Source organism: Manduca sexta, chromosome 28, assembly GCF_014839805.1.
Source record: "Manduca sexta isolate Smith_Timp_Sample1 chromosome 28, JHU_Msex_v1.0, whole genome shotgun sequence".
Taxonomy (NCBI): Eukaryota; Metazoa; Arthropoda; class Insecta; order Lepidoptera; family Sphingidae; genus Manduca; species Manduca sexta.
Genome location: NC_051142.1, coordinates 1,160,907 through 1,181,404, shown reverse-complemented (window position 1 = coordinate 1,181,404; position 20,498 = coordinate 1,160,907). Strand labels below are relative to the sequence as shown.

At 36.1% G+C, this 20,498-nt stretch overlaps 2 protein-coding genes across 2 annotated transcripts; both read left to right on the top strand.

The window, feature by feature from the left end:
- Window positions 1–13,624: 13,624 nt before the first annotated feature.
- On the top strand, window positions 13,625–14,679 carry LOC115448397 (ADP-ribosylation factor-like protein 16). Its single transcript, XM_030175816.2, has 3 exons — window positions 13,625–13,913; window positions 13,985–14,083; window positions 14,441–14,679. The coding sequence occupies exons 1-3, from the start codon at window positions 13,662–13,664 to the stop codon at window positions 14,645–14,647; spliced, it is 558 nt and encodes a 185-aa protein (XP_030031676.2). The 5' UTR covers window positions 13,625–13,661; the 3' UTR covers window positions 14,648–14,679.
- Window positions 14,680–15,002: 323 nt separating this feature from the next.
- Window positions 15,003–20,348, top strand: LOC115448391 (zinc finger protein 771). Its single transcript, XM_030175810.2, has 6 exons — window positions 15,003–15,266; window positions 15,838–16,321; window positions 16,674–16,842; window positions 17,219–17,313; window positions 17,806–17,984; window positions 19,670–20,348. The coding sequence occupies exons 1-6, from the start codon at window positions 15,156–15,158 to the stop codon at window positions 19,874–19,876; spliced, it is 1,245 nt and encodes a 414-aa protein (XP_030031670.2). The 5' UTR covers window positions 15,003–15,155; the 3' UTR covers window positions 19,877–20,348.
- The last annotated feature ends 150 nt before the right edge of the window (window positions 20,349–20,498 follow it).

Genomic DNA, 20,498 nt, shown 5'->3' with positions numbered 1-20,498 from the left:
AAATCCTTGTCTTTATCTTCCTCGCCCTCTTACAAATACATCCAGTTAACCAGACCGGCATAATTATACCGACTATCCCACAGAACTAGTAAAATTATGTTTAAATTGGCTTGTAAAATCACGGTCAATGATACTAAACGCAGTTTGCATATGTTTGTTACATAACCAGAGATTATCTGCAGTGAATCGCTTATGCATAACTTTCTACAAGTTTACATTTACATAAAATTTAACATGTTAATCGGTGCTTATGTCCAATACAAACTCAGTTTAATAAAGAGAAATGTACAGGTGTTTGAAAACTTTACTGGTGGTAGGTCTCTCATATGTGAGAGTCCGCCTGGGTAGGTACCACCGCAATGTCTTTTTCTGCCGCCAAACAACAGTGTGTAGTCACTGTTGTATTCTGGTTTGAAGGACATGTAGCCAGTGTAATTACTGGACATAATAAGACTTAATATCTCATGTCTCAGGATGGCGAGCGCAGTGGAATACCAAACAATACTTTGTGATTCAAGATGTTGGATGATGTTTCTGTTTATGGGTGGTCGTATCGCTTACCATCAAGTGAACGGCAAGCTCGTCTCGTCATTCAAACAAATTTAAAAAAATAAAAACCTTAAGGTTAGCTGATGGAACAGTATTTGGCACCTGACTAGATAAGCTAATACAATACGCCAGCCGTGATAAGGTCTCGGATTCTATTCCCGTGTCGGGTAAAGTGATATTGGGCTTTTCTACTCAGTATCAACCCGGAGTCTTAAAATGTAATAACATGTGTGTTTAACTCTTGAAGCATCTGAATGTTTGCAGGCAAACATGACAGCTCAAAGAAGGCATTATTTTATTCTACCAGATGGCGCTGGACTTAAATCGTGATCCTCAGGACGCATGACCGCAGACATTATTTTTGAATTAATATACGTCATCACTAATCAGTATAATCAATTTCAAGCTAGCTACAGGTAATAAAAGTATATTAAGGGTAAATATGTTCCAATATCACGCGGCGCCGTGCTGATGATAAAAAAATATGGTTGCCATCATTACTCTCAAGTCTCAGTAGTCCCTCACTGTGCCAGATATAAGTATCTAATGCTGAGGAGAAATTATATTATAATTATAATAAATTACATTGCATGTTAAAGAAATCTGCGCTATGCATTAACCATACAAAAGTAAAATGCAATCTCATTGTACACGAAAGTTCACGCCTTTATGCACTGAGGGATGAGTAGAGACGCAACTAGTGCATCATTTGTTCATAATTATAGCCCTATATCACGTCTATGCCGAGTATTTCGAGTGTCTCAAAAAAAAAATTTGATCGTCGTAGGAATTGTACCTTTAGTCTCATATTTTTCTTTCCATTTCGCTGGTTTATGCATCTGACAGTCAGATACGACTCCAACAGACCACTTTCCATCTTATTTATTCACTACTTTTATTTCTTTGACAAGAAAATAAAAGTAATAATAAGAAATAATATTATATAATAATAGACTTTTTTCCCGGGGAAAAAACACGTTATCGCTACCACTACAACAGGGTTCAGTGGAACGGTTATGTTGGTATCACCGGTCTTACGGCCTAATGTCGATAATCGGGAGTACAGCATCATCCGAACGAGCATTGGACCGAATTCCTGCCCCTATATATGCCCTACGCCGGCATACCAACCAAAACTCGAGGTGACCTTCATCGGCGCATACGGGACGGCCTCGAGGTATCTTGTTGAACTGAGATAGCTGCGTGAAGCGGTCATATTAATAGGCTGTTTTTCCTGCATTCATTTATTTACTACTTTTCACTTGCTTGACAGGAAGAGGAAATCAAGTAATGCTACAACGCAATTGTAATTATCTATTAATTGTGTATTGCGCATTAATAATTAAATAGAAAAAAAAATCTTCTTTACAGATCACTCAAGCTACTCAAACTCGAAGGATCTTAAACGCAATCACAGACCATAAACAATATATTTATACTTACCCTATATACAAACTTATGTTTAAAAGGTTACGTCCTATCCAGTTGTTACATCGGCTATAATATCCTACAATCTAAAACCAAATACGAAAAATAAACAACACACACACTGGTGCTTGATGGATATAAATACTCCTCTATCCGCCATCAAAGCATTAAAAGAAATGCCCTAGCTTAACCACAGCTAATTGTTTATTCCGTATCATGTGAAACTATACTCCAATCACAATAGTGTGAATATTGTTAAAATTTCTTTATTTGGTACGGTTACGTGGCACCTTTCACTGCGCACGCGCACCACTCCGATATCGCATGACGGAAAGTGACAGTGAAACGACTCCGGCACCGACACGACAACGATACGGCACGATATGAATTAAACTTTTTATAGTATACAGGAATTAGTTATCATGACCGATTGAAATGTATGATAGAAAGTTATAAATGCCCTATAAATATATATTTCATGTCTTTTATTGTAGCTTTCTTGATCTAGTAGCAACGGGCATATGTCGCGAACGACGTACTAAGTAGAGTTTGAAATTAGGGCATGACATGAAATTTCTATCACGATTTGCCTATCAGACTTCTTAAAAGGAGTTGGCGTCATCCAAACGACCCAGTCTTAAAAACGAATACGTTCTGCAACACAATATTGCTTTAAAAGGTGTGTTGCGTGTTTAGAAATAATTATACTTTTTATCTCTTTTCTTTCTTGTAAATTAGATAATTTATAATTAAAAGCAAAGAAAAAACCCTCATTAGCTAACAATTAACGCTAAGACCTACCATTGCTAAAACACAACTAGCCTGTTACCTCCTAGACCGCCGCTATTCAAGACAATGTTCTTCAGACCGTCTACACTTACAATCTAAGGCCAATAAATCGCGAAGTCGTGACTCGTTTTACTTAAACACATCCACAGCAAATACGCTACCAAATACAAAGTAAACTGAATTATTTACATTAACTAATCTTAAAACAACAATCATTATATCATTAAAACATTTGAACATGATATTGCGAAATTAAGGCGTCTGTCTCAGTGCCAACGATTTACTATCAGATATTTTCTTGCTCATAAACGGTCGCTAGTTGTTTCCTCACTCGTTCATACTATAGCGTCAAACTGTGACCACAAAAGTCCCGTCTTCTCATTTCTCTTTACTGCTCACGGAAAATGCTACATTTCAATTAATTGTAAGATAAGCAATCATATAAGGAGAAACGACCACAACGATTATGAATATCTTACTCGAAGGATCTACACCGCCTAATGCCATAACACATATTGTCGAAATTAACTACTCTGATTTTTCACCATATTTACCATACTGTTCTTTCAGCACTAAATATTTTAGTCATTCTACACTTTACTTTTAGTTTCTAAATAGACATGATATACGCTACTCTCCACCAGTGGGACATGTCCCTTAAAACCGTATATGCTCTACGAATTGTCATGAACTTCTGGGTTGTCATGATCGACTGACAATCACACTTGACATTTATTCGGCGAGTTATCCAATTACAATGTCACCATGTCAGTAAATGACAGGTTTAAATGACATTTAGTTAAGGTTTAAATCAACAGGTAACTGAGAAGTTTGGTAATCTGATGGTGAATTAACACTGTACTCTAAATTTAATGTTAATTAATAACGGTCTACCCATCGGTCGCCACAATTATGCTGGTTAGAAGAGATGAAAGGCGATACTGGTAGTAGGATATATTTTCTATCCGCCCGGATAGCGACCAATGGTGTTAAAAATCGACAAAGTAGACCAAGTGCGTGGATCGTGATCCGAGATCAGCCTGTGTATATCTGGTTCCAACATTCGTGCATAATAGGAAGGACCATGCGGAGGGGTAATCATCTCTCGTCAGTCAACATGCTATTGTACCGTATACCACTTACCATCAGATGCAGTAGGGTCAGTTTATCGTGCAGGTATAAAAAAGACCGACCAAAAACAGACAAGAATTTGTTAACTATCAACTGTCGTAAAATATTTTGACTATATTTGACAATCATTTATACTATCTTTACTTAAATAGCATGGCTATGATGATGCATAGAATACAACCAAACTATACCCATTGAAGCACTCTCCATAGTCTCCAACGTTAAGACTACTGGATACATACAAAGATAATAGTTTACCAAAGTTTCTACTTTCACAAACTTATCAATTTCATACATAGTCAGCAATTTAACACCATTTATGTCACATGACCTTTGATGTTTCATTTGTCTTGGCATGGAATTACGCAGTAATAGATAGCTATTGCTTGAGACCAGTGTGTAGCCAATCCATCAATGTTAAATATGTGTTAATATTTAACATATAATATGTGAAAGAGCAAAGAATAGAATAAAAATAAAATTGATATTTGATTAAAAGTCTCGCCCAATTACGATATTGAACGGAATTCCATAAAACCCGAACACGCCATTTACATCTCTGCCTGCTCCGTCAGCGATATATGTCGGAGTTTAAGTCCACAGCGACCTCGACCTTTTACCATAAAACGCCAGTGAAACTTGAATAGAGATAAAAATTATCTATTATTTTTTTCACTTCACGAATTTCCTTGAAACATGAAAAAACACTACAAAAGATTTAGCTGAGGAGCACTAAAAAAGAAATCTTAAAAAAGTTCTCTCGTTACAGAGACATTTTGTTTTTCTGTTGCCATGATCGGGGTCACCGGTGCCTTAGTTTTTAATCTGCTTTGTGAACAAGGTGAAATTTTCACTAAAACAATGTGAATATCAACCTCATTATTATGAACTAATCCGCACCTTGCCGTGGATTAGGCAAAACAGCAAAATATTTGATATTTTTTTTGTTTATTATAAAAAGGGCTAAAAGGCACAATTTGTTATAAGCTAAAGGCAGTATACAATTGAAAAGAATAAAATTCCACACGACAAATTTCTGTTGCTTTGTCCCCCTGATCATGCTAAAAAATATTCAATACAATATACATAATGAGTCATTTTCAAATAACATCTTACCGAATTTAATACTGTGCTATCGATAAAGCTTTCATGCATGAAATCATAATCATTTCATCATCCTAATTCAAAATCTATACATATATTATGTATAATAAAACATTGAAAGAAAACTACTGGGCGGATTTTCACTATGACGCTTTACATCTAATACCTCAAATAACTTCAATGCGGCGTCACGCAGAACTTTATACTGAGTTTTAGATGTTCCCCTTCAGAATATGGACAGCGTAGTCGTTCCTTAAATTATAATCTCCCTAACATTAAGTTAAAAATATACTTAATTGAGAAGTGAATTCCACATTATACATATAACTAACGATATGCATTTAATATTATGTAAAGCAGTGATATTTCAATAAATAATGTAAGGCTGCATTATGACCCTCTAGATCTAATAAACCATGTGACCAAACATTTAAGATTCAATGTCATATTTGCTACAGCTTATAATAGTTTTTAACTATATAAAAAATAGTTACATACTTACGCAACCTTGTGCAACAATTGAAATTTGACCAAAGTTTATTTGGAAATCTATATTTATCGCGTTGTGTAGCAATAAATATATTAATTATTTTTAAAACAAAAAGGTTTTACACACACAGTAATAAATAAGTTAATAGACAAATAACGTCTATGTTTCGGTTTGACTCTTTAACTAGTGACATAAAAAAAATAGTCATCAAATAACAGCCATTATTGAAATACTATAAAGCTGATGGTTTAAAACAAACACGTGTTTAAACTATTTATCGTATACGTAAAAGTGGACGGAAATAAAATATTTAAATAATTGTTTTAGATTCCTTATTACCGAAAGAAAACTTCTTAACCAATTATGTCTATATTATGAATGAATCGACTTGACTGACGTTCTACCAAATACTACTTTCTCACAAAAATCGAGACGGATGCACAGCATCGTTACGGCATGGCACTTAGTATTGCCAGCAAGATTGCCGGAGGCCTAATGCCCAACTCGCCACTCCTCGCCTAAAAGGTCAGCAACGCACCCACGAATCTTTTAACATTATAGATGTTCATGGGCGATGATCCGACCAAATGGCCGGGTTGCTAATTTGATTTTCCATAACTGTAAAAAATAAAGAGTAGCTCTAGATTTTTAAACTAAGGAAGTTAATTAACATATTAAAACGCCAGAACAGATTCAAATCACTGACCGAATACAGCATGTAGTTCGGCCGGGCGGTCTACGTGTCGACCTTCCTTGGCGGCCACCGCGTAACGTTTATGTATGTATTTATTTAATTTATTCCTACAAGTATACGTGTGCTTGTCTATGAAACTCAAACACGCAATGTACTTATGATCAAGCGATATTTTCAATCAAGTTAAAACTCGCCGATCGACGCGATGCGGTCGAAAATTAAATTGTAAAAATACAAATTAAAAACAAAACAACGCTGTGTGATTGTTTAAACTAATACTTAATTATACAATAAGAAGGTCGCGGTTTTATTTCATTGTTTTAACCAAGTACACATAGAAATACCTAATAGATAACGTTGAATAGCATTGGTGGGTTCTGGCTGTGAAAAATAGCCTCGGCAAGGTCGCTCGCATCGCACCGTCGTCGGCCGTCGCTGCCGCTCGCTGATGACCACTTAATGCTGCTTATAGTAATTAATGAATCACTGCGTGTACCTACCACGCGCCTCAAACAATTGAAGGTTGCGCTTCTGTCAAAATTATTGATTTACACTTTCCCGCGTTTCTTCATAATTTCAATTTTAAAATCTTGCGTGACCTTTAGCACAAGGATGGTGCTTTTTAAAATAGGTACATTTTATACTAGCTGTTCCTCGCAGCTTCTCCAGCGTAACAAGCTCTCCCGCTATAAAAGTTTCTACAACACTATAACGATTTATAGCGTCACTTGTACAACGCCAGTGCAAAAAATGCCATTATTTCCCATGGAAGCAAATTACCAATACAAAAAGTAGTATATGTGTTAATTCAGGACTTGGTCTATCCGTACGCCAAATTTCATTCAAATCCGTTAAACTGTTTCTGCGTATACTTTTAACAAACATTCAAACATTTTCATAAACTTTAGCATTTATAACATTAGTAAGATATTATGACTATACTCTACTAGTTAAACTAGCTGGCAAGTTTATGTGTAATAAAAACGGAATTAAGAATAAATGTAGTCTTGCTAAGCTATCTTACAGAAAATAAAATTCAAGAATACAAGCTAAAAAGATCACTTTATACTTTGCACCACACATCCTCGCTAATAAACGTACCGCCTGTCATTAAATTGATGAATTAGTAATAAAAGTTGGTAATGATCCGGCCATTAGTAGTAAGGTCGTTCCACATAAATATTTATTTATTACATAAGTTTAGGCTGCATACTGTTGCACCTCAATCATACTGACCTAAAAAAAGTGCAAACGTCAAATTTGAAAAGATGGCGGCGATGAGTCCGCGTTGCGTAAATGCGCGCGTAAAGTTTTGCCCGGTGTATTATTTATTGATTGTTGAAAAACAATGGCGAGCGCCCGCTGGCAGTGAGGCAGTGGGTCAAGGGCGGCTTGCCCTAGTTACGCAGTGCGGCGCGCCGAAATTCGCGAGCCAACCAGTTGCTAACCTCACTTGCCGAGGAGGGGAGATGATTCGTTTTTTTAAGGCTCTAACTAGTATGAATTACTATGGTATTTTGCTGGTGTTCTGTCCGTCTGTACAGAATATTATTTTAGAATTATAACTTTTTGAATTATGATATTTTTATTTAAATCTTTACGTTCGACTTTTAAAATAAAAATATAAAACTTTTTTGCACTTAGAATTTGAGTTGCAAACGTACAAATTATTCACAAGTTGACCTACTTTTCTTTTTGAATATATTTTTTAAACTACAACTACAGTATTACCGTATAACTTAATAAAACACTACTCTCAATTACATCATCTCTATTTTAACATATATCTGTAGAAGTAATAATAAAGTAAAAAGCATAATAACTTTTTACAGTGCAACGAGCGCCATGCTAAGCCATTCTGGTATAATATCTCCGGGCAGTTACAACTACTACAGCGCCTTCTCGTAATTCAGTTGCACAAAAAGTTCTAACCTAAAAAAGTTTAACAAACGACTCGTATTCGAATGTAAATTTTGAAATGTGGGTCACACGGCCGTATCATGAGGAGCACACACTTGACAAGGACCCCGCTTATCTCTAAATAATGTTTTAACTAAATGTATTAACGCGATAGCTTGGCGGGAGTGGTGACGAGGAGGTCTCAAGTTCGCTACTACAATAAACTTATCGGTGGATTTTTTAACTAGCTCATACCTGCGAATTTGTCTAGGCGTAAAAAAAAATTACTTTAAATGAATAAAAGCATATTTTGTTTTATAATGTAACACTGTCTCAAGTGCTCAAGACTACAGAGAGAGTGTAAATGCAGAAACCTGCTCACATGAAAGTTCTTCGTAAGAATTAAAATACGTGAACTCTGGCTATCCAAATCAGGCGTATTAGACCAGCGTGATCTACAAATAAACTCTATTATGCACCCAACACTATAAGCAGCACATATTACAGAGATACATTAAATGTGTTTTTATTCAATCAGTAGTTCCTAGAGCTAATATATTTAAATTACGACTACCAAGGTTTTAGGCGTAATTAAAATGAATTAATGAATTAATTCAAAACATTTCATTGCATATAGCATTAAAGTAGTGTAAACATACTCAATTAGAAAACTTTAAAAATTACCTTCTTAATATTATACTTTAGATTATATTAATTTATAACATGTCACGGTTACACTGCGTCATCGTCAGCTTACATTTTGTGAATCCATATTAATATGAGCACTGAAGTTGAGTAGAAAAGCACTAAAGCAACTAAAGTTATAGTATGAATGGGTTGGCCGGCTGGGGTAATGTCTTATAGAAAACCAACATGAAGTGATAGCATGATATTTGCTTTAGTATTTCGAGTGAAATATACGAACGAAGAAAATGCGTAGTGTGTCCATAACGCTGCAAAAGCTTTATTTATTTATTTTTTAATGAGTTTGGTAGTAAACCGTACACAGATCACGAAACAATAAAAAAGAGAAAAATGCAATTAATTTACACACAATATTTTACTTAGGAGCCATCGATATACAGCCGTAACAATAAACTATCCCAACCCCATCTTTCGACCGACTGCCTCGGTGGCGTAGTTGTATTGCATGTCCGGTACAATAGCGCTCTGAGGTCCTGGGTTCGAATCCCGGGTCGGGCAAAGTGATATTTGGGTTTTTCTGCTCAGTATCAGGCCGGAGTCTGGAATTTGTGCCCGATATGGCGATAGGCTCGCCCCCTATCACATCATGGGACGGAACATACTTGGCGAAAAGTGGGTGCCCTAGTTGCGCCTCTGCATACCCCTTCGGGGATAAATGCGTGAAATTATGTATGTATGTATGTAACCCCATCTTTCGATTCGAAGAATGAACCAATCAAAATAAATCATTGTGATCCTGTCGAAAAAAACTCTTCTGATTGGTCGATTTTTGAGATAGATCAAAAAAGGCGATTGGGTTAATTTATTGAAAATGGCGGTTAGTAGTGCGTGCCTTCAAACAGCCCAACTATTAGCTAATCACTAACATTTAGAGCCGGCATCGCAGCCACTATTATTAAAACTTAAAACTCCATCATCTCATGACACGAAAACTAATATTTTACTAATTATCTATGGAGGCGTAGAAAGGGACGCACTATTACTCGGTATGTGACATTTGTTCGTGATGTAGATTGGGTGCCGCCGCGGGACGAACAACTGTGCGTGGAATGTGGTCTCTTTTAGTCTAATGTGGGTAACATAGATTTGTATTTTGTGTGTACACTGTACTTATAGATTTTTTTTTGTTATTAAGTAGTGGAGTGGGAAGTGGCATCTTGGCAGTTTTTTAATGCTAGAATAGAAAAACACTTCTTAGCCAGGCTTTTAATACTTCGTAATCTGAGTAATGTAATCTTTAAGGTAAAAAACTCTTGTGTTTAGTTTCCCTGAATTAAGTAAGAAAAAGTTCTTCCATTAAATTAAAAACGACATAGTGAAAATTGTATATAGCGGGAGTGTTCACTGTTTAACCATTGACTTGAGCTCTTTAATCGAAGAATACAACTTGGTGTAATATTTATTATCTGAGACTGAAATATTAATACTACCAGTCACAACCCCGCACAATTAGATAAATTATTTCAAAACAATGGAAATTCATTAAAAATGTACTCCTATTATTGAAAGCAAACAATTTAGTCGTCGATAAATCATATTGTCTGTAACACGAAACCGAGAATTTACCCGATACTCGACAGAATGTACGCGACAGAAAGTGTTGCTCTCTTGGCAAGCTCTGCGTACGCGCACGGGGAAATTAAACCTCTGCTATATCATTTCACTTTTTATTATTTTATTACGTCGCAAATCGATAATACGACATTATTGGATTTTAAATTGGACAGATTAACGATTTCACTTTCTGTTGTTGCGAGATGTAGGTGCGGTGAGGTAGCAACCTTCTTTTAGGAGGTTAAAAAGTGCCATTAAACTTAAAATGTATGTATATATAAATAATATACAAATAGGCCGGCACAATGTTGACGACTCTTGAAGAACACAATGTGCTCCGTTAGTCGACATTGTGATATTAGGATTACTGACTCCATAGCACCTTCAAGTTGAGCTTCATTTTATCGTGCCCGAATAAAAAAATATAACAAAAAGTGAACAAGTTACCGTGGATAATAACAAGCGTTTTCTAAATCTCATATGCGTTAATCTGTTTAGATAACCACCACATTGTCTGCATCTGCTATCAAGTAGAGATGAGTGCAAAATGTTTCAGGTTTGGAAGACATTGTAGCGTAAGAAATATTCAGAACTCTGTGACTAACTCAGTGTAATGAGCACAATGCAGTTCAAGCATTTAAAATAAACATTTGTTTCGATAGACTAGGGTGCGGAACGGTCTGCCGAGACTAATGTCCGCAGGTCTAAATCTCAAGGGTATAAACTTCTGACTTCTTTAAAAAATATGTGTATATTCTTTGTGAATTATCGCTTGCTTTAACGGTGAAGGAAAACATTGTGAGGAAACCTGCATACCTGATCGGAGTTTTGAAGGTGTGTGAAGTAACCAATCCGTACTAGACCAGGGTGACTGCGTAGCGTAGGCTAAGGCCTAATCCTTCTCAGTGGTAGAGGAGGCCCGTGCCCAGCGATGGGACAGTATATAATACAGGGCTGATATTATTATTATTTGGTTCGATAAGAAAACTACTCCTCTCTTCATTTCGTAAAAATAATAATAATACTCTTACTTTTAAGCACCACGATCCAATACGCCCTCCCGGGTACATTGGCCACGTCGCGCGCACAATCTACATTGTAGATAGAGGCACGACTGCCAAGCAAAATGCATCATTTGCAACAGTCCTGGAGGCTGATAGCGTCCAGTGAAAGGTACGTGAAACGCATCTGACAACCGCCACCAAACTACGCGTAAAGTTTCGGCCACACTCGGGTACGGTTCATTCATGACACCTGAGTGTATACTATCGTATATTGAAGCGAGCAATCTTTAATATCTTAATAAACACCACGACGGCAAGTCAGTGGTAAGTTACAAACATTTCAGAACTTAAAAATAAAACGTTTGACAAGGTCTGCGTATGCACCATCTATAGAAGTTTTGTCTCTATCTGGTAAGAAGAGTTTATGTGTTATACCTTAACTTGAGGAATTTGGTAGTGTGTACAGGTATAGTATCTTGTAAATTACACAGCGTCAGGCAACAGTATAACTGCACAGAATTGACAGTCCGAAGTTACGACTCCTGCTCTCTATATCTCTCCTTACTAGTTCCAAGAAGCAAAACCATTGTTTAAGCTTTGACTAACTTCTGAACAGCCATCTAACATTGCTATTATTTATTGGCAGGCGTTGCTCAGTCACGAATTTAATTCAACTTTTAATAAAATAGGATATCAACAAAATTAGATTGAGTAAAAAATCTGAATACGGACGCTATTCGATGTTGGAAATGCAGTTGCGTTTATATAAAATTTTGGAAAGATATCGTATCAAAAACGTACTGACTTGCCACTGTCCCTTGCCTGCACAAGTTTGACTACAACTTTACAAACATCAAGTTTATTTAGACTTTATCTCGTGTCGAGAACAAGTACTACCTTATTTGGAACGGTGTTGGCAACGTTAATAAATACATTTAACAGTTACACGCGCCTGATCCCACGCCGGCAATACCTATTGGGTTAATATTAAGATATTTTAGATACGCAATGTCACCATTTGAGAGTGTGTTAATACATTAATGCTGTGGCGGCCCTAAACGACGCGAGACTCCGGGCGGAGCAAAAAAAAATTCCCAGCTTAAAAGCGCTCGCCTTAAAGCAGCCTCTGCATTCTCCGATGCCTACTGCAGAACACCTCAATTCCTAAAAGGAGAAACAGAGCTGTGAATAGTGCACTAACTCTGCCTAATATCCCATTTTTATTGTGATACAAGACAAACCTGCACATTACGCCGTATTTCTGGTTAACTCACGTATAATACAATAGGTACCTGCTAGTGGTAGAATACTCGTATCCGTCCGTATAGCGACCACTGCACATAGGGCATAAAACCCACAGTGACTCACGTATGTGTTGCCGTTCGAGGATCACCCTGTGTATATCTGGTTTTAAATAAGCCGGCATAGTTATGTCAACTGCCAAGGTATAACCGTTTCTCGTCAAACGGCAGTGTATCTGGACCCAACTCCACTTACCATCAGCTGCAGTGGGGTCACTTTTTTGTGACTATAAAAACACTAAACTAAATTACTACGTGTGATTTAAAAGTAGTCCTTCATACATAAATAGTATCACGTCTCTATCCCATAGAGGTAGGCGGAGGTTATGGATTGCCATTTTGCCGATTCTGGCATATTTCTAGCGCCTCCTCCACCTTCAATTCAATTTTTCCATGCCGCCGGTTCAGGGTACTTTTTACCTATCCTTTACTAAGAATGTTAGATATCTGACATTTGGAGGTTCGGTGCGGTCCACCCTTACCAACTCTTCCATCCACATTCGCCTTATAAACTCTCTTTGTCCTATCTGTCGTCCTCCCCAAATGCCCAAATCACCTTAGCCTTAAAACTATATTTACAAATATTGATTTAATTTCATAAAGATAGAATTCAATACAATCGCTGCGTCGGTTTTACACCCGTACGCAATTACTATTATAGTTCTTTTTTATTCAATATTATGAATCACGTCTTGCATTATTTTTTACATAAACTTTGGATCATTGTCCTTGGCTCAATGTGGTGAGAGGAAAACGAAGCACTGCTTGAATCGTAATTGTCCATATAATTTAATATAGCACTAGTAACAAGTAAATAACTGCGGACACTTTTTTTGGATCATTTTGATTGCCAGTTATGTATTTATGTTCATGATAGCGCCATCGATTGTCGAGTAAAAAAAACAATTTATGAATAACTTAGAAACAATATTGATTAAACTATTCATTTGCCTCGGCGTACATCGAAAATATTTAGCATCACCTACTAATAATTTATACGCTATTATTCTATCATGGAAGATCCAGATAAGAAAATAAGTGTGCTCTGCTTGGGGCCGAAGGGATCGGGAAAAACAACGCTATTGAAAAAACTGCAAGACGCTGAAGGTATAGACAACACGTACAGCCCCGTACCAACTATAGGGACCAATATTTACGATATTTACTACGTGAACAAGAGCGGGAAGAAACAGATGCTGTCAGTAAGAGAAATCGGCGGGGAGATGGCGCCACTGTGGAGTAATTATTTGGATGGCGTCGAAAAGGTAAGATTTATTTTATAAGATACTTAAAAGTAGTAATTACGGTGTATTATTCTATAATAATAAAATTACAGGTCATTTATGTGGTTGATACGTCTAACCTCTGCCAAATATCAGCTGCAGCTGTACTTTTATACACACTTTTAGCTGACCCACGTCTCAGCAAAGCAAAGGTATGATTACTTTATATTATAGAAGACTCGTGTCACGCAGATGGACAAATACAATTACTATTATCCAAGAAGGATACGGAATTCCGAAATTTGTTGCTAAATTGGGAACACAGAAAACATTAATCAAACAAAATGTAACAAAAACACCTAACATGCCAGATCATATCAGTATTCTGTGAAACAGTGGCACCCACCATCCCGATTAAAGTCTATTTTAGCGCTCACTTAATAAGCGGTATTTAAAGCAATTAATTAAGTTAGACTGATTGGATTGAATTAGGTAAAACTGGGAATAGCTTGAGTGTAACACGAATCGAGCAAAAGTGTGAAACTAATTATAATAAATATCTGTTTTAGTTTATCCTCGTCCTTAGCAAGATGGATGCCGCGTACAGACAGATGAGGAATGAAGCTCTACTGATGTTGCAATACACGCGCCTGTGTAAAGAACTACCTCACAAACCATTACTTCTTGAGGCGTCACCACTTGACGGCGAAGGCATCGATAAATTAAAGGCGTTGCTAGCTGAACATAAACCTGTCATTAATATAAAGCATATTTAAAGTTTTAAATAAAAAATAAATCCCTTCTTAATCATTAAGCGTGTTTTCTAGTTGTCCCCAGTTAGTGGACTAAGCCTAAAGTATTTTTATAAAATGCTTTCTCATGAAAACATTTTGCACCATATTTCGTGTACAAAACAGAAGTTCACCTGTGCCACAGAACAATAATACTCTGACGAGTACCTGTGCGTTGTTTTGCCATGAAATATTATTAAGGGTAACTATTAAAATAAAACCTGCTTTGAAAGGGCGAATGAAATTAAAAGCCTTCTTATTTTTAGTACATAAAGGTTATAAGTGCAAAAATAAAACGTATTTATATCTACCCTTTTCTTTCGTTACTAACGCATACATTGTCCTCTCTTTCTAAAATCTTTATCAATCTGTCAAAGTTTATAATTTCCAAAAATTGTTATTTGTATTTTGTTGTCATTGAGTGAAGTGAAATTGTACTTTAAAACTATTTGAATACAATCGATAAAATATAACATACACAAGCTGGTGAGCAATGGATACGTCAAAGCTATGCAGGGGTTGTATGAAAGAAGTGGCGTCTTGGGAGAAAGAAAACTTTAATCAAAGAACAGTGGAAATGTTCTGTTTTTGCACTAATATTACGGTGAGAAGGAACTTATTAAACTATTTCTAATAATCTCTGAATTCCCCACACATAATCTACATTAAGTTTAATAAATGTTAAACCCATCTTTTTCATTTAAAACTGGATATTACGGACTATCATTGTCTTTCAAATAAAAATATTGTTAACGAAATTGATTATCACTGCCTCTCATAGCAGAACACTTGTGAACTTGGCTGTGGGTGATCCAATAATTAAAGATAATTATCTTTAAAAATCCTTAAATAAATATTGCTGTTAAGGATTGTTAGAATCTCCTGTAATCTTAGTCAAATGAATAAAAGGAAACTATTATTACATGTCGACTATCTAAGTAAAAGGCTGTTGTATAATAGCAGCCAAACATCATGAGCACACTTCAACATAGCAGGAGATTTTATTGTATGTAAGTGTACTCTTACAAGTTGTTTGACGGCTGTTATATTATCATTCAAGTCATGCTGATGATAAGACTGCATTGCAGACAAGTTACTTGGTTTTATTGAGTGTTTTGTACCACAATGATACAAATTGAAAATAAGTTATTTATAATTCTTTTATTTTATTTCAGATAACAGAAGAAGATGCACTTCCAAAACAATTTTGTTACAACTGTATTATCAAAATCGAATCAGCTTACACTTTCATCACAGAAGCTCTGAAAGTTACTGTCACCCTCAAAAATATATTATCCCGGACAAACACAGTTATAGTACAACCAGAGACAAAAGCTATTGAGAATAGACTCACTCTACCTGATTACAAAATTAGTTCCACCATAGAGAATTATGAAGAAACAATTTACAATACCACAGATTATGCACCATGCATAGACAATCAGGAGTATGAAAAAATGGAAGAAGTTCAGGAATTACAGATAGAAGAAGTAATAGAAAAAGAAGTTAAGATAGATAAAAAAGAACCAAAGCCTGTTGAGGAAAAGAAGAATATTTGTCCAGTGTGTCGGAAAGGATTTGTGTCTAAAGCTTGGTTTAATAAACATATGGAGAAGGAACATGCAGGCAATAAGTATGCATGTGTGCAGTGTTCTAAGAGTAAGTATGAATTTTTGACAAATTATGACATTTGATGAATATACTAACATTACAACATATTGTCAAACATGTATGATTTGTTACCAACCACAAACACCAATAGTCTTCTTAATATTTATTATAGTTAAGCCAAAATTGTCAAGTTCACACCGAAAAGGTTGTTGGCTTTTGTTCATAAACATATTATAATTATTTTACTCTTGTAAACTCTGTACTGCATACAATCAGTTTTAGTGAATATAATAAAAACAAAATATTATAAAATTCAACACTATTTCTGGATCCTATCACTTTTTTATATTTACTTGCAAATTTCAATCATCGATAAAAAAATCAATATATTTGTTTTCAGCCTTCTCCAAACCCTCTCAGTTAAGTTACCATGCAGTATCCCACTCTGAGGAGCGTAAGTTCTCTTGCCCCACTTGTGGGAAGCGATTCAAGCGCCGCAAGCAACTGGCTACACATGTGCGCACGCACTCTGATGCGCGACCATACGCTTGCGACAAATGCTCAATGAGGTAAATCTAACTACGCCGCCTTTTTTTTATTACACATAAATGGTAAGCTATCCACTCGCATGATGTCGGAAACGTCCATTCATTCATACAATAGTGTTACAGCAATATAATACTTAACTTTCAGCCTCAACACTGATTTGTTCTATTGTCAATTTCTTTTATATAGCCTGACCAGTAAAGTAAAATCCCGTTATGAGGGCGCCACCTTTGCGTTTTCGTTTCAAATTTCTTGTTACCAGTACAAGTAGTTCTATTTTCCACCATAACATAGGAGGTTTCTTAATTTCCTGATCAATCTATAAACATAGTATGCAATGTGTCAATATACTATATGATTCACTTTAAAATCACTCATATCGAGATTTTTTTACTCCAGGTTCAAACTCAAGAGTGTGCTCAAATGTCACATGAAAGTCCACGACTCGGAAAAACCGTACCTGTGTTCATACTGCGGGTGGAGTTTCTCGCAGGGTGAGTATGGGTTACAATTGACCTTATTTGAATTTGACCTATTAGAATTTTATAAAATAGAAAGTGTTGTGAAAAGTAACTTTCAATTACATTAAACAAACTCACGTAAATACCGCGTCCGATGCTGCACGAAAAGGGTGAACTGTTTCATTCTGTGCGGCATATTTTGAATTTTGTCCGATTTTTACACAAAACACTGATATTATTGCCATTGTCTGTCGAAATCACGATTTTCCGAAATTAAATTAGTTCACGAAACCGGCAAACTACAGACGACGGTGGCGTCACTTGAATAATAATAAAAAATAAAGAAATATATTTTTGAAAATAGAATTTACCATAGTTATGTTTCACGCATCTTTCACTATTTTACTGTTATTATCAAAACAAAATATTGCTTATTTATTTGGTGAGTACAACAGACTTCAACAAACTACTTATTTATTAAAATTTTATTTCTTATCCTGATTATGGTATAAACATATCATACAGCGGGCAACTTAGAAGTGCATGTACGCACGCACACGGGCGAGAAGCCGTACGCGTGCAGTACGTGCGGGTTCCGCGCGGCGGCCGCGTCCTCCGCGCGGCGCCACGCGCGCGCCCACCTCGCCGCGCCGCACCACGTCTGCCATCTCTGCAGAAAAGCTTTCTACGACGCTAGTGGATTGGTACGTTTTACAAGATCTGTACTAGAATCGTAGTCTCAAAATTTACGTTTTAAGCAACATAGGGTTATAACTTTTTTGAGATTATAATAAATTGGTGCTTTTCAATTGCGATCTCTCCTTATTGAGCCTTGCTGACTTTTTATTATGTTTTTTTTTTTTACCCTGACGCTACGTTTGTTGGCCTGGTAAGGGCCAGCTTATACAAACACGTCGGACATTTAGGTGAACGCCTTAGGCACTCGCGATCCTTTTTATCATAAATACTTTCTGGGAGCTACAGCAAGCTGTTAAACTAAAATTACATTTATAAGTATTAAGAATTGAAGTGGGGCCAGTGCCCTTGAGCGTTGACCTTGGGCGCTACACCAAAGCTAACTAGATGGCGGTACGTGTAGCTACACGGTATTGTACAATTACATCCTTGATTGTTAAAATATTAGATATGTCAAAGTTACGTTTGAAAATATTACGTACTAGCTTTTGCCCGCGGCTCCGCCCGCTTTATAAAGTTTTTCGGGCTTAAGTTTTCCGTTATAAAAGTCACGCTGTATATTATCCTGGGAACCTATATTCTTCCCAGGGTCTCAAACTGTCTCTATACCAAATTAAAAATCCCATTTGTATAAACTTATAAAAATATTTCCGCTAAGATAAACGTGTCTAAAAGTTCTTGTGCAATATAGTAAGTGCTGCGAGAACTTGCTAATCTAAAATCGGTTCTAGTGTGTACTAGACTCTCGTTTTGTGGTCCAAAACATGTCCAGGTATTGACTTTAAAACGGAGCCCAAAATAATAATATTCAAAATGGTGGCCAGCAATACCAAATCTAACATATTTTTCTGTCTAGTGACCATTGGTCCATAATATCAATATTTGTAATAAAATAATTTAATCATACACCCTCACCCAAATTCCAATTATTGTAATATATCGCAACACCGAAAATTACTCTTAGTAACCGAGTGACAAAATATACATAGTTACCTAAAAATATTGTAGCTTGTCAAAAACCTTTAGTATGGAAAGGTAAGGCATTTAATATAAATTAGACGAAGTTCAAATCACATGTTAATATTTTTTAATTCTTATTTGTGTTTTTTAATTTTACATAGAGTGTATACAGTATTTTAGAATATTTTATGTTACTTAGTACATAATATACACATCCTAGACGAAATGATGTCGACATCAATTTGTGAGAGCGCCTGACTGCGCGTAGCTGCAAATATTCCTGTTACTATAAGCTGTTGTTTGAGTAGGCGTTTTTAAAAAAAAAATATATTTTGTTATATATAACATTATTTAAAAAAAAATAAGATGAGTGTATTTAAAAATAGAGTATAGTATTATTTCAGAATATAGTTAACTCAAGTAAATAAGAGATATCGAAATGTTAACGATGTAAAATTCTTACCGTTGAGCGATGTTTGGCAGATATTAATTATGATTTTATTCACGGTATCGTGTTTAATAATAAAAATACGCCGCTGTGCAAAAGACCATAAGCCAAACTACTTATTTCTTGAAAAATATTTACAAAGAATGCTTACATTATTTTTTGCAGGACGCCTAAAGTGGACAAAAAATTGAGTTTTACATATCTTAACCCCTTAATGTAAAAATGGTCATCTGTTTTATTCCCATGTATGTTAATATTGGTTAACCGTGGTATCGGTTGTTGCAGGCGCGGCACACGCGCACGCACACGGGCGAGCGTCCGTACCTGTGCGGCCGCTGCCCGCGCGCCTTCGCCGACAGCTGGAAGCGCAAGGCGCACCTCATGCGCGCGCACACGCTCGCGCTGCACGACATCCCGCCGCTGCACCGCGACGGACGGCCCAAGCGGGACGTGCAGCCCACCACAGGCACTGGGCCTAACATGCGCTTCTAAACTATGCTTTTACTTCGGGCTATTCGATCTCCAATAAAAAAAAAAAAACAAACAAAATAGCATTGACGTATATTCTATAGACACGAACGTCCATATAAACTATTTGTTCAAAATCTGAACTTAAATGGCAACCAAAACCCCACTGTTATAACCTATTTATTCACTTGAACAACAAATAATTTTGCTTATTTGACTAATATTTTTTATTCACATCCAGATTTACCTTTAGACTAGAGTCAGGTGTACGGTTTGCAGTACAGTTGAGTCGAAAACAATGAGAGTACGGAACGCCAAATATAATACGAAGAACATATATATCGATGGAAAATAGCTATTTGTTAGCATGCCAAAAAATCTTTTTTCTGATTATTCCATTTTAGAGCTGTATCGAAAATAGTTATTAAGATCGATTATTACAAACGGCAATAGGTTCCACTTACGCTGCTAAACTGATCTCTACATGTACCAAAAATATTTTAAGTTTAATAACCAATTATGTAAATTTATTATACATATTGCTTTTACCAAAAACCTTCTTATAACAGACTTTGTATATAAAATCTGATAAGTACAACTGAAGTTTTTGTAATACGCTTATTGTAAAATATATTATAATTATAAA

Excerpts from the sequence above, each read along its gene's own strand:
- LOC115448391 (XM_030175810.2), top strand. The coding sequence starts at position 15,156 with ATGGATACGTCAAAGCTATGCAGGGGTTGTATGAAAGAAGTGGCGTCT. Across the intron at positions 15,267-15,837 it reads GTTTTTGCACTAATATTACG|ATAACAGAAGAAGATGCACT; the intron begins GTGAGAAGGAAC and ends ATTTTATTTCAG. Across the intron at positions 16,322-16,673 it reads ATGTGTGCAGTGTTCTAAGA|CCTTCTCCAAACCCTCTCAG; the intron begins GTAAGTATGAAT and ends ATTTGTTTTCAG.
- LOC115448397 (XM_030175816.2), top strand. The coding sequence starts at position 13,662 with ATGGAAGATCCAGATAAGAAAATAAGTGTGCTCTGCTTGGGGCCGAAG. Across the intron at positions 13,914-13,984 it reads ATTTGGATGGCGTCGAAAAG|GTCATTTATGTGGTTGATAC; the intron begins GTAAGATTTATT and ends ATAAAATTACAG. Across the intron at positions 14,084-14,440 it reads CACGTCTCAGCAAAGCAAAG|TTTATCCTCGTCCTTAGCAA; the intron begins GTATGATTACTT and ends TATCTGTTTTAG.